The sequence below is a fragment of the Borostomias antarcticus genome (genome assembly GCF_949987555.1).
Source record: "Borostomias antarcticus genome assembly, chromosome: 9".
Classification (NCBI taxonomy): domain Eukaryota; kingdom Metazoa; phylum Chordata; class Actinopteri; order Stomiiformes; family Stomiidae; genus Borostomias; species Borostomias antarcticus.
The window spans coordinates 4,201,823-4,216,043 of NC_140242.1; the positions used below are offsets into that span (position 1 = coordinate 4,201,823).

General features: G+C 45.8%; 1 protein-coding gene across 1 annotated transcript in view; it reads right to left on the reverse strand.

Annotated features, from left to right (window-relative positions):
- Positions 1-6,579: 6,579 nt before the first annotated feature.
- The window catches only part of ramp1 (receptor activity modifying protein 1), a gene marked incomplete at both ends in the record, with an annotated part of 16,577 nt that continues 8,935 nt past the window's right edge, over positions 6,580-14,221 (reverse strand). The window contains one exon of the mRNA XM_084443550.1: positions 6,580-6,835. Coding sequence (XP_084299676.1) covers positions 6,580-6,835 — 256 coding nt within the window. The remainder of the gene's footprint in view (positions 6,836-14,221) is intronic.

Below are 14,221 nucleotides of genomic sequence, written 5' to 3' on the forward strand. Positions count from 1 at the left end.
GGGGACCACCTCATACGCACATCATAAAAATAGGTAGGCTACTAGACCTATACACACAGTCCTACATGAATTAATCCACCTCTTAATACCAGCACTAGTATAACGCTGTAAGTATAACATCAGTTGCATCAGTAAGTCTACAACATACTTGTAAAAAGAACGTTTACCGCACACAACGGATGCCATATATGTAGTAAATCAGAAGCATTGGGACGGACATAGCCTAGCCAGACTCAGCCATAGCCTCTCCATACACAATGCAGGCCTGTACACGAACGAGCAGAGGACAGACCGACAGACTTCAACCATAGTTATATTAATAAATTATATATTCTTAGTGACCAAACGTTCTCTCCTCCTTGCATTCGTCTGTGCGAAATCCTTAACAATGCTTGCTAAGTCCATCTAGTGTGCGCGCTGGCTTTCGATGCTGAGGGCTAGAGTCTGTCCTGTGCCATGGTGCTTCTCAGATAGTTTTTGATGATTTTGAGTTTCGAAAAAGATCTTTCAGCACTTGTCACTGTGACTGGGATAGTTAAGAAGAGTTTGAACGCGGTAGCAACGTCTGTGACACTGGGCAGGATCGATGTATGTCTCAGGAGCAGGAGGTCGGTCAGGTGATGGAACCTTTTCAATATGTTTTATTTCTGACTTCAGAGCATTTCTAAAGGAACGTAGCTGTGCTGGAAAATCAGGCAAAAGATCGGTGGTGGGGCCTCTTCTGTAGCAGGGTCAGCCTGGTCTGCCTGCACCATGCAAGCTGCAGCCATGTCCATCGGCTCAGTAACGTTAGTGCTAGCAACGCCAACAGGTGCTCCAACGACAGCTGATTCAGTGCTAGTGCTACCTGCATCCTTCCTAGCGATGGTCGCTGTTGCTTTAGTTTGATTTGTTAGAAAATATTATATCTTGGGTAGTTTTGCTATATTCTGTTCTTTTCTGTTCTGTTCATGCCGTGTTTGGCCTCCACTTTGGTATTTTCGCTTCATTTTGCTGTCTCGTGTGTTGGATTCCCGGGCTAGTAATGTAAGTGATAAGTGAGTGACGTCGTGACTGATCGCGTGCATCAAATGATGATTGGATACAGACAGGCTACCCCCCCCTTTTTTTGTTTTGTTTTTTGTTTTTATATATCCATGATATAAGGGTTGATGGTAAGACCACAGCGTGCATCCCATGTAATTAAAAAAATATATTTAAAAAATCCCCCCTTCATTGTTGACCGGCAGGGGTGGGGGCGTGGCCCCTCTGACTCCGAGCCCCCCCCCGCGCCGGGGCTGCGGGGGGTATACTTTACGGGCCTGTCCTGGAGTATGTTTGTCTACCGGCTAAGAACATTTATAAAGCAATAAATTACATTAAATTACATTTTCAGAGTAAGAAAGTCTAAAAACATCATAGGAGAGACATGGCAAACACTGGTGTATCTTTGTGTGTGCGTGAATGTGCCTGGGTCCGGGTAGAGGCAGGGGTCGGGGGTAGGGTGGGGTTAGGAAAAGGATACGGACCCGGGTGAGGGGAAGGGGGACTGGGCCCAGGTCCAGGCCTAAAGCCAGAAGTGGACTGGTGTATGTCTGTGTGTACGTGTGTGCTAACTAAATGCTACGACATCCACAGCTGACACGGGGGTATCTATCGGACTCAGGGTGGTCTGCTGGTGATAGTGGGGCATCCACTGGACCTGGTTAGAAGGGGAGGCAGAAAAGCAACACAGATATTAGAACAGAACATGCCTGTTTCAGGGTAACCAGCTTCTGTACACATCTAGATATACATACAGTGCATAACAGGATATAGTCCAATGTACAGTATACAGGGGATTCACAGGTAGGTTGGAGGCTGCCTTTCTGTGTCTCTAGGTCCTGGCTAGTGATTGTAGGCTAGGCTGAAAAGATACGTCTTGAGATCTCGCTTGAAGACTTCCATTGTTTCGGCCCTTCTTAGGTCTTATGTGTGTGTGTGTGTGTGTGTGTGTATGTGTATGTGTGTGTGTGTGTGTGTGTGTGTGTGTGTGTGTGTGTGTGTGTGTGTGTGTGCGTGCATGTGTGCATGCATGCGTGAGTGTGTGTGTGTGTGTGTGTGTGTCAATCATGCTGTGTACTCTCTAGTATAACTGACACAATGATGGATGTCTCATGACTGCAGGATGAGCTGTCTGGGTGGATAGCGGTGGACAGTGCAGACACCTCTGACCTCCTCACTTTTGACCTCTTCACCTCTGCATGAGTATGGACCTCCCCTCAGACGCCTGCGCCAGCTCCCTCATACCCTCCAGGGCAGTAGGTCAACCAAACAATTAATCAAGCGGCAGAATATACTTGGTAATGTCCTCCAACACTGAACATGACCTGAATCTGGACCATGTAAAATCAAGCAGAGGCCAGGAGAGAGACCCTGACAAGAGTAGATTCTGGATACGTCCATACAAGTTAGTTTATCCGTGAACCGCAGTCACATTTTGTCAATACATTTTTATTGTTAGCAATGTCTCACTGTGTCTTTAAGGGTCCATCTTAAAGGGCAATGCTCGTTTTTGACAACCTGGACCTTATTTACGACATATTATAAGAAGTTTGACTCACCGAGATCACTTTGGTGTAGTTCGGAGGCCTGTAGAAGAAATTAAAAATCCAGCGCGAGCCAGTATATCCATGTAATGACGGTGATCGGGGCACCGAGAATGCAGTTTCTCAAAATCTATTTTCGGCCGCTAAACGGTTGTTTTCATCAATCAGATTGGATGAATCGACAGTTGAGATTCCTCAACACGAGCCATTGTTGTGGTTTTCAAATACGGGGTCTTTAGCCTCTGTAATATGATCTTTACACGCCTTTCCCCACTTGCTCCAGCACGCATGCGCACAGGCCAGCGCGCAGACTGGCTATTCTCCGGCTCACATTCTCTGCGCTACGATCGGATTGTTGCTGACGAATGACGACGACAATATTCTCGGCACCAACAACGATCGTAGCGCAGAGAATGTGACCAATCCGATCGTAGCGCAGAGAATGTGACCAATCCGATCGTAGCGCAGAGAATGTGAGAATTGTCGTAAATAAGGTCCAGGTTGTCAAAAACGAGCATTGCCCTTTAAGCGCGTATCTTCCCTATGTTCCCATGTGGCCCTGTTGTATTTCTGTCATATACAAACATTTCCAGAGTCCTATTCTCCAGTAGCCAGCACAATGGACCTGCAAGGGAATATTTATGTCATACATAATATCTGAAAAGAAAGTTTGTGCACGTGTGTGCGTGAATGTGCGTGCGTGTGTCATGCAAGTATCTGAAAAGAACGATCAGAACACAGCCTTGTCTGAAGCCATTTTTACTTAATCGACTGTATAATGGAACATGGTGTATGTCTGGGTATGTGGGTGCGTGTGTGTGTGTGTGCGTGTGTGAGAGTGTGCATGTGTGTGTGCACGCGCGTGCGTGTGTATGTGTGTGTGCATGTGTGTGTGTGGGTGTGCGCGCGTGTGTGTGCATCCATATGTGGAGGAGCCCCACATTAAAGCACTTTTATTAAGACTGGGGCTGTCCCTCCCACAGTGGCTTCTCAGGGGGGTCGCCTGCTTCAGCGAAGCCTCACTCTAATCACAGAGAGAGTGAACGAGAGAGAGATGGATGGATTTGTATATGTATGCTATGTATTTTTATATAAATGTCACTAACGATGTTATAATTATTTACACACACACATATCTACACACACATATGCACGCACACACGTACTGTGTTAAAGGGGTCCATGTTTGCAAAACTAACCTTTTCATTGTTTTTGCATATACATTTGAGTCTCTGATGGGCCTACTAACACACAAAGTATGAAGTGAAACAACCCAGTCATGTTGTTGTGGTCAGCCGAAATGTAAACATTAGAAAAAAAGTCAGTGCCAGCAAGCCATTCAAATCCCTTGTGTCAAATTATGTCACAGTCGGGGACCTATTATAATAATCCCACCCCCATCTGAATACCTCCAATCACCTGCATTTGTTTACCTGGCTATGAAGGCTGACATTATTTGCAGGTCCCGCTAGCTAGCATAATGTCTTCGCAGGGATAATGCTCTGTTCTTGGATGTACTAAGCAGCACAGATCGTCTCCCAAGCTCAAAGGACAGAAGAGCGGAGTGGATACATTTTATTTTTTGCAACGTTCCTGCTGAAATTGGCAGAACACTGGTATTGTGTGCTAGCCTTTTTTTCCAACCTGGGTCAATACAATGCAGGATTTTCAGACAAACTCTTTCTGAATGATCAAGCAATACCAACTCTTATGCATTTCACTCTTATGAAATTATGCAGAAACTGTAATTATGCAGTGTGTTTGTTTGCATATAGTACTAAAGCTAGCTAGCTAACACGAACACACTCCCAAACAGCTGGCAACCGTGGAGATAATAACATGGGACCTATCATGTTTAGTCAGGGAGAGAGGACAATTAAATTTGTCACAGTGGCATCTGTGTGAATTGTCCAGGCTAGCCATCTATATTTGAGGTAGCATAGCACCGTCAACAGCCCTCGTTCTCTAGCCTGCCGATTGCTCTAACTAAGCTTATTTGCATATGAAAAAAGCGCTCAATCCGCTCAATCTGATCTCGTGGTCACAGAGGTATAGAGGCATGCTAGAACGCTAATTCTGAGTGGTATTTTCAGCCAAAAATACACAAAGACAGGTTTTGGGGACCCAAATATATTAAATTGTTGAAAATTAGCATAATAGGTGTCATAGACATAGCTGTGCTAACCTAATTTATGACAGGATGACCTCTCTTCAGGAGGTCAACACAACTAGACTTTGCCCTAAACGCAAGCAGCCTGTCTGTAGTTTATGCAAATTAGCCTTGTAGGAATAACTCAGAGAGACTCTGTAATCTCCGATAAAAATATAGAAGCAAATCCAAAAATCGCTAGGGCTGCTAGCAGCAGTGAGCGGACCCTCGCACCCCACGCGTGGCGGGGTGCGGCGCCGTTAAAGGGTGTGCTATTTCGGTGTCCAGTACTGAGAGAAACTTCCTGTCACCAGTAGGTGGCGCTCTAAACGTGACTCAATACCGACGCATTGATGTGCAATCCAACTAGAATTGTGATCCACAAATGGTTTTTCTATCCACACTCATAGAATTGAGATCCACAAATGCTTTTAAGATCCACATGTGTAGAATTGAGATCCACAAATAAAACACTGATTCACGAATGCCCTCTCGAAAGTTATAAATGTTAGAAAGATATTCACAAAATATTCACAAATGCTTTTCATATATTTGTAAATGGTTTTAATAAATTCACAGATGTTTTTATTTGTGGAATCCATGTGTGTATTTGCAGATCGATTTTACATTAGCTAAATATTTTTGTGAGTTTACAAATCTTTTAGGGGTATTTGTGGAGGGTGTTTTGTATTTACAGATAACACACTCACACACAGATTGTTGACCTGTTCACAAGAATAATATTGAGACAAATCTACCTCCATATTTGTGTCTTTGTGTAAATGAGGGAGACCTCAGTGCTTCACGAGTATAAATAAAGGTTTGAAAAATGAAACATGTATGTTCTCTCTCTTCAGAGACTCCCCTCTCCCCGTTCAGGTCTGCAGACCTTCTCCCAGAGTGCCCTGCTCTTCCCTGTAATAAGGAGGGCTGTAGAGCACAGATGCAGAGGAAGCAGCGCAGCCTTCACACACACCCAGGCTTGGGTTTGAACACGGCGTGACTGCGCTCTCTGGGGAGAGAGCCATGGATTTCTCTTCTGCAGCCCAGTGAGGAGAACAGTGACGATGCAGAGAGCTTCAATATCACTGTGCCTCCTCACCATAGTTGTTCCATTCTGAAGCCACTGATAAATAACACACCAGAATATAATACAGTGGTTTTTAATCCAAGTTGTACTGTACACAGTGAATATGTGTCCATGTCCTGAATGTGTGTGATTTGCATACTGTTGCTCAGTACTCAGACAGATAAGCAGTGTCATGGTAGGTTCAATCTCTTTCATCTCCATTTCCTTTGATGACTTAACAGGACCTTCAATCACGCCTTTGAATGTGGGACAAAATGGTGAACTCTGAAGGAATGAGAGGTGAGTGTGAGAAGGGGCGTGGTCTGACATAAGGTTTAATGAGTCCAGGAAGTCTTAACGTCTTGTTAAACAGTCCAAACACCATCTCAGCAGCCAACAGGATGACCATGATCTATATAGACGCCATTAGAGGATAATGTCTGAGTGGAGACAGGATACTGAGCTGCAGTCTCCTGCACTGTAGTAATGGAATTCCCTTCATCTTCATCAGTCTGTTTCTCCGTCTGGGTTCCGTGCTCTGTCCAACAGTGAGTCCCCCCCCTCCCCCCCACCAGCAGCCTGAATATGTGTGTAGTCTTCTACACCCCCCCCCCCCCCCCCCCCATGATGGAACAGAGGATGAAGCCCCGCCCCCCCGCTGTTTAACATTTCTCTCCCTCATATGGGTGAGATTAGGGTTCAGGGGGAGGAAGCAGAGCCTCTAGGGCGTTCCAGTCCCAACCCCCACGCCAGCCCCAGAGAGAGTTCTGCTACAGTCCCACCCCGGGCCCCAGCTAGACGAAGCCCTCGCTGCGCTTGCTCCTCCACACCACCAGAGCAGTCATGAGCAGAGTGACCATGATGGGCACCACGATGAAGGGGCCCAGGATGCGGTTGGGGGGGTCACTGAGCAGCCGGCCGGACTGGGAGCAGTCGTGGAAGTAGTGCTTGTGGACGCGGATGAAGAACAGGTCCACCAGCCGGTTGGGCCAGTAGCAGCCCAGCTTCAGTGCCACCAGGAAGGTGCAGTTGGTCAGTTCTCCATACGGCCTGCAGGGGGAGGACCAGTGAAGAAGGGTTCAGGGATTCAGATTCAGGTTTTATTTCTCACATGTAGTTCAATGTACAGTGAAATGTTACTGCCTGCTCCGTGATGTGCTCTAAAACATTTTTTTTTTTACAAATAATTACAAATTACACAGAAGTATACAAACAAAGGCATGGATGAATTATGCCTTTATTTCTATAGTAACAAGCAATGACAAAAAATATAAATGGGACATAACTTATGCATCATGACATGGGTGAGAGTACATCTGGGTGTCCACTCACATAGAATAGAGGTTTGAAGTTTGGGATAGGGCTGTTCAGTAGTGTGTTGACTGTGAGCGACTCAAAGTCAATTTTATTTATATAGCACATGTTAGCAAATGTAGCCCACAGTTCTTTACAGAATAAACAAAGATGAATAAAAACAGTTTATTAGTAAATGGTACAAAAAATAAGAAAATAAAGCAGGGCAGATTTTCAGTGTGTGTGTATGTATATATGGTACACTGTATACACTATATGGACAAAAGTAATAGAAATAGTCCTTGTCACATTCTTAATATGGGCCTCAAAATTAAGATGAGTCAAAAATTACACCTAGGTTTCTGACCTGACATTTGGTGTTCAGTGTCAGTGCCCAGATAGTCTCTTTTTTTCACAACTTTTTCACCAATGATAAGCACATCAGTTTTATCCTGGTTTAACCGAAGGAAATTATGTAACATCCAGACATTTCTCTCAGCAAAGCATTTTACCAAGTGGTCAACTGAGCTGTAGTCATCGGGTGTCATCTGCATAGCTACTGTATGGTAGCTAATATTGTGCCTCCTAATGATGTCATGTAGGGGTAGCATATATAGACTGAAAAGTAAGGGCCCTATAATTGATTCTTGTGGGACCCCACATGTCATTGACATGTTTTTTGAGCTGTGATCACCAAGGGCGGCAAAAAACTCGGCCATGGCAATATGTCCTGAATCAGTCCAATGGTAAATGTGCAATCATCACACCCCCAGGATCCTATCTGCAATCATCACACCCCCAGGATCCTATCTGCAATTATCACACCCCCAGGATCCTATCTGCAATCATCACACCCCCAGGATCCTATCTGCAATCATCACACCCCCAGGATCCTATCTGCAATCATCACACCCCCAGGATCCTATCTGCAATCATCACACCCCCAGGGGCCTCATTTATCAAAGAGCGTGTAAATTCAGGTGTAAAAGAGGGCGTACGACGAAAACGCGGAAAATGCACAATGTAGCGTACGACGAGAATATTTACACGCTTTTCGGATCTATCAAAAAAGTCGTATGCCCTTTTCTGCACGAGAAATCCGAGACCGGCGGGGGGGAGAGCGTACGCGCACGCGCCCCGTGTTCCGCCCTCTCCACGCCCTAATCCAACCATATATGGTCAAAACTATGACAGCACAACGGGGATACCCCGGAAGGAAACGACATAATATAGCGTCGAGCATTAGGACAGACAAACGCTGAAAGAAGAGAAACTTTTCGGAGACGGAGGTGCATGTGCTTGTTGGTGAGGTCCACGCGAGGAAAGAAAATCATCTTCGGAAGGTAAGCTATTTGAACGAGCCTACATTTGTCTGATTGCTCCTAGTTTAGGTAGCCTACTGTATGTTCGTGCATCCTGTATGTGGCGTAGGCTACACGGACATGCTGTATTATGTGTGAGGAAAGCAAACATTCCACACATTCTGTGGTAGGCTATGATTGATTTAGGACCAAAAACAGGGAACAATAACACAGATGACCACTTCATAATGTTAGACCACATGAAACATTTTCCCCTCTGGGAAATTTAGACTCTCATCTAAATCACCCGGTAAATCACACTTAAGCATTTATTTGGCTGCCAACAGAAAAACATATCAATTGAATATGGCTACACAATGAAATGTTTAATGCATAATCAAGTTAACAGACAAACTCAAAGAAAATGACTGAAATTGTTTCTCCAGACTCTGACGTGGGGTGGGACCCAGAGGAGGGGGAGTCTGCAGTGGTCCTTGACCTGACGGTCGTGCCCCCGCCGGTTGCAGCCTCTACATCCAGCGCCACGACCTCCAGGGCCTCCACCTCCAGTGCCATCTCCAGCGCCTCCGCCTCCGTCTCCACCGCCCACGCCTCCACCTCCGGCTGCCAGCGTCCCTGCCTCAAGGGTCCCTGAGGGCTGGGCTTCCTCTCAGACGCTGTGCTGGAGGCTCATGACCCTAGAGGCCCAGAGGGAAATGGCAGAAGGGATTGGGGCAGTTGTGGGGCAGTTGTGCAGCAGTTGGTGGAGGTCACCACACTACACCACCAGAGCCAACAGGACATCCTCACTGCACTTCATTCCCTCACACATGCTGTCACGGACCTCACACTGTCACTCACTACCACACTCACGGACCTCACACATTCACTGACAAACGCACTCACACACCTCACACAGTCACCCACCAACAGACAATAAAATGGTAGAAATGTGAACCTTACTTGTTTGTGTCTTCATAGCTGGCGCATGACCTCAGTGTGGGCCCTTTGGCCCCGCTGGTAAACCACATGACGGGGAGGGGGCTGAGGGCTTGGGTCCTCATTTTGTGGTGGGGTCTTGACTGGTTCTCATTCTTATCAGCTTTGAATATACATCTTGGCAAACATAACAGAATGATGTACAAGGAGGGGACAGATACCTAGTGAAAGTACTATTGGTTGCTAGTAAAAAGACAATAATGAGGGCTTGGTATAAGGTGGAACCCCCAACCAAGGAGCAGTGGTGGGTGTTGTGGAGGAGATTTATGAGATTTATTTATGCATTGAGGATGCAGGAAGGAAAGTTTGAAGGGAGATGGGAAAAATGGATGGATTATAGAAGGAAGTGTGATGATACCACTAGTATTAAAATTGTCATATTTGAGTAAGAAAAAAAAGCTGCATGGATGGAAGTACCCATAAGCTGTTATTGTAAGTTTTTATGTTTTATGGTATTGTCGTTGTATGGATGGAAAATGCTAATAAAGATTAAAGTAAAAAAGACAAAGAATATGTATCTTGGCTATGCACACAGCAACAAGCCAGCCGTCACGCACAGCGCCTGCCTCCAGTCTAGTCCCTACCCTGCTGTGCGCCAGGGTGAATGAGTCATGCGTGGAGCCAGGCCACCGTGCCACTACACTTGTGATGAGCATGTCACATATGATTTGGGTATTTCTAGTGTGCACATTTTAGCGATTCACATAGACGTATTCACTTATGTGGGTGCAGTCGCCATCGCCGTCACCTCTTTGGAGTTCTATCTCGGGAGTAGATAGAACTCGAGTAGCGCCGGATTCATTTAGGCTCGCATTACGCACAGGAGGACTGTCATTTATATGCTTACCAAAGAGCAAACAGGTCCACATGATCACATATTAATGACAATCTAATTGGTCAATTATTGCCGTTTGATGGAGTGCCTGCATTAGGTGTGTGACATATAGCGCGGAAAGGTTTTGGACAGCGCATAGGTTCAGTTTGGGGAACAAATCCATATCGGACCATGAATGAGCCGGTTAGAGGACACGTCTAATCTTGCATTGCGATATATGTTTGTGCTGAATTGGCCTAGTAGCCTACATGATTGTGCGTTCATGAACTGTCGCTCTTATTCTCTCCGTCAAACATAGTAATTCACCGACGCACCACCTGCGTCGCCAGTTCCCCCTGTGTTCAAGAAGGGCGTAGAACACCGTGTAAATCGGTACGCCAACTGGAGAGGTGTCCTACAAAAGCGCGGAGAAAGGCGACTAAATTTTCGCCCTTACGGCTTGATAAATCGCAATGTGGGGGGGGCAAATGGCGTACGCCTGAACTCGCGAAAAAGACCGTGTAAAAGAAGGCGTACCTCAATGATAAATGAGGCCCCAGGATCCTATCTGCAATCATCTCATTGAGCTCATCACACTGGACTGCAGGTAAGGGGACTTGGGCATGAATACAGTATCACAGCAGGTGCTTGAACATGTCAAAACAATTTTCTCCCACTCACTATCCTAAGTCACCCAGGCCCAGGTCTGTGTGTGTGTGTGTGTGTGTGTGTGTGTATGTGTGTGTACATGCGTATGTGTGTGTTGAACCTGATAAATAGAGCCATACCATGATTGAGGCTGATGACCCCTGGTAATGGCATTGGACAGTGATGGTGAAAAACAGAGGGTCCATTCCGTATATAAACACACACACACACACACGCACACATACACACACACGCACACATACACACACACACACACACTCCTGTGACAGTAGCGACTGACGGGGAGGGTTCATGCTCTCCGCTTGTTGATTATAGCCCCCCACCCTGGTGTGGACTGCTCGGCACAGACCACCTAGATACACACATACTTTATACAGGGAGAGAGAGAGAGAGAGAGAGAGATAGATAGATAGATAGATAGATAGATAGATTACTCTTGGCGGAACGCCTGTCTCCCTGAGAGAGCCCGACTTTGCAAACTCGTACTTTTGGAATAAAAGTACCCAGCTTTGGACTTACAAAAGGTGAACCTTGGCATTCTCAACTACTCATTTATTAATTATTAGAATAAATCCAGTACAGATACACATAGTTCCCAGTACATTACTGTGATATCCTACCCAGGGCCGCCAGTAATTTTCACCATTCATAGGAAATGTTAGCCGACGTCATTACATATGACTTCCTTAAAACTATCCAATCAGAGGCAGAGTAGGGCGGGTCTTCCTATGGTGACGTGTTTTCCGCCGATTTCTCAGGACTCATGAACGCGAGCCCAGCGTCCCCGAGGCTCGTTCACAGCATGTTTCTCAAATGGGCTCGATACAGATATTAGTGGCCTCAAAAACAAAACAAAAAAATTTAATTAAAAGTTTATATTAATAAGATTGGTCTCTGATGCTGAATGATACCCAGAAAAAAATTGTTTTCCTTTTCTAGCCCTATCTATCATAATCCACAAACCATGGGAAATAAGGGTCTTGGGCCGCATGCCGTCACGTGACGCAATACCGAGCCTTGGCCACTACGTCAAATGGCTTCATGCGCCGGTGAGCAACTTTCATTGAAATGAATAGGCAGCCATTTTCAATGCCGTCTCCAGTTATATTATACCTCCAAATATCGAGTGAGTTCGAAATCGAGGATGCACCCGCTAGTTTCAAGTCAGTTGTGTGGACACATTTTGTTAGTTTTCAGAAATGAAAAGGGCGAGAAGTTAACAGACGAAACAAAAACAGCGTGCAAGGATTGCAGTTTACCCCCCTGTAACGCAGATCTAGCTTTGAAATAAAATATATATATTTTTCAGTTATAATTTGCAAGTTCATCTTGAGAAAATCATGAGAAAATGGCATGGTCAACCCTGCATGGTGAGCTGAGTGAATGGTTACATGCCTGATAGTTACTGGTGTTTGTGAATCTAGTTACCCTGCCAGGCACGCTTTCCTACAAGTCTGCCAGACAGTTCCCATGGAGACAGTTCCACTGCTATTACTAAGAGATGCATACAGTGTGGTTGTACAGTACCACAACGTGTATGTGTGTGTGTGTGAGTATATATGTATGTGTGTGTGTGTGCTGCAGCTTATCCTAAGTGTACATGTAGTACTGTGTACACATACTACTGTGTGTTATAGAATGCTGGAAGAGAAGAGACAGGCACACACACACTCACTCATTCACTCTCTCACACACACACACACACTCACACACACTCACACACACACTCACACACACTCACACACACACTCACTCTCTCACACACACACTCACTCTCTCACACACACACACACTCACATACACTCACTCACACACACACTCACTCTCTCACACACACATACACACACACACACACTCACTCTCTCACACACACACACTCACACACACTCACTCACACACACACTCACTCTCTCACACACACACTCACTCACACACACACACACTCACTCACTCTCTCACACGCACGCGCATACACACACACACACACACACACACACACACACACACACACACACACACACACACACACACACACACACACACACACACACACAGTGATGGGGACTAAGGTCCATCATGATCGACAGTGCGTCTCTGGTTGGGTAGGTCTCACTCTAAACCCTCTAAACCAGCGGTCAGCAGCCAATCAAAAGAGACGTTTTTGACCAAAAAACAAATAGTAAATGTGAGTGGAGCTGAAAGCATGTTTGAGTCTCCTAACGAAGGCAGTGTTTCTCCTAGATGTGTTCTCAGGCTTGGTGGTGCGCTCCCGGGGACGGGGGTGTCTGGGGGTCCTCTAAATATGAAAGCAGCATCTGACCTTGATAAAGAGCTTTAACCTTGTGGAAACATGTTCGCCACAAGGGCAGATGGACAAGTGACAGGATCTGACATAGAAAGCAGGAAGATCTGGTTTAAAAGGCTCATATTTAAATGTTTTAAATGTCAGTAGTTTAAAAGGCTCATATTTAAAATGTTTTAAATGTCAGTAGTTTAAAAGGCTCATATTTAAATGTCAGTCATATGACTCAAGGTTCAAGTTTATTTGTCTCCCTAGGGAGAAATTCTTAATAGAGGTAGAGGTGGGGCGCCCGGTAGCTCACCGGGTAAGGCGCGCACCATATGAAGGCTAGTCCTTCGCGTGGCGGACCCGGGTTCGATTCCCGGCTCGGGTCCTGTGCCGCATGTCCCTCTCTCTCTCCCGTATTTCCTGTCTCTCTACACTGTCCTATAACATTAAAAGCTGAAAATCCCTAAAAAATATCTTTAAAAAAATAGAGGCAGTGCTGCATTACAAAAAACAAGAATAGCATAGAAGACCTGGTGGACGTGGTCAGAGCTTTGCTCCCTCACTATTTGCTTCAGGGTCATGAAACGCACTGTCACATAACTACAGCCCAGATCAAAGAAGAATGAGCTGTATCTGAGGACCAGAGAAAGAACAGGATCCACCCTGTCCAAGAAAGATCTGTCACTGTTACCTCATTCTCTTTGATCTCTCTATCAGAGCTGATGGCGGACAGACAGGCAGACAGACAGGCAGACAGACAGGCAGACAGACAGGCAGACAGACAGACAGACAGACAGACAGGCAGGCAGGCAGGCAGACAGACAGACAGACAGACAGACAGACAGACAGACAGACAGACAGACAGGCAGGCAGGCAGGCAGACAGACAGACAGACAGACAGACAGACACTCACAGAGGAGAGATTAGAGACTGTGTTAAGGGATAGGGTTATGATGTGTTCCGGTTGCCTGTGAACCAGGAATGTGTTGTTGTGATTGTGATTGATGTCACACCTGAGGTCACCGCATGTCGAAAAACCCACTTTATCCTGATTGTTGTAGCTCTAGCCA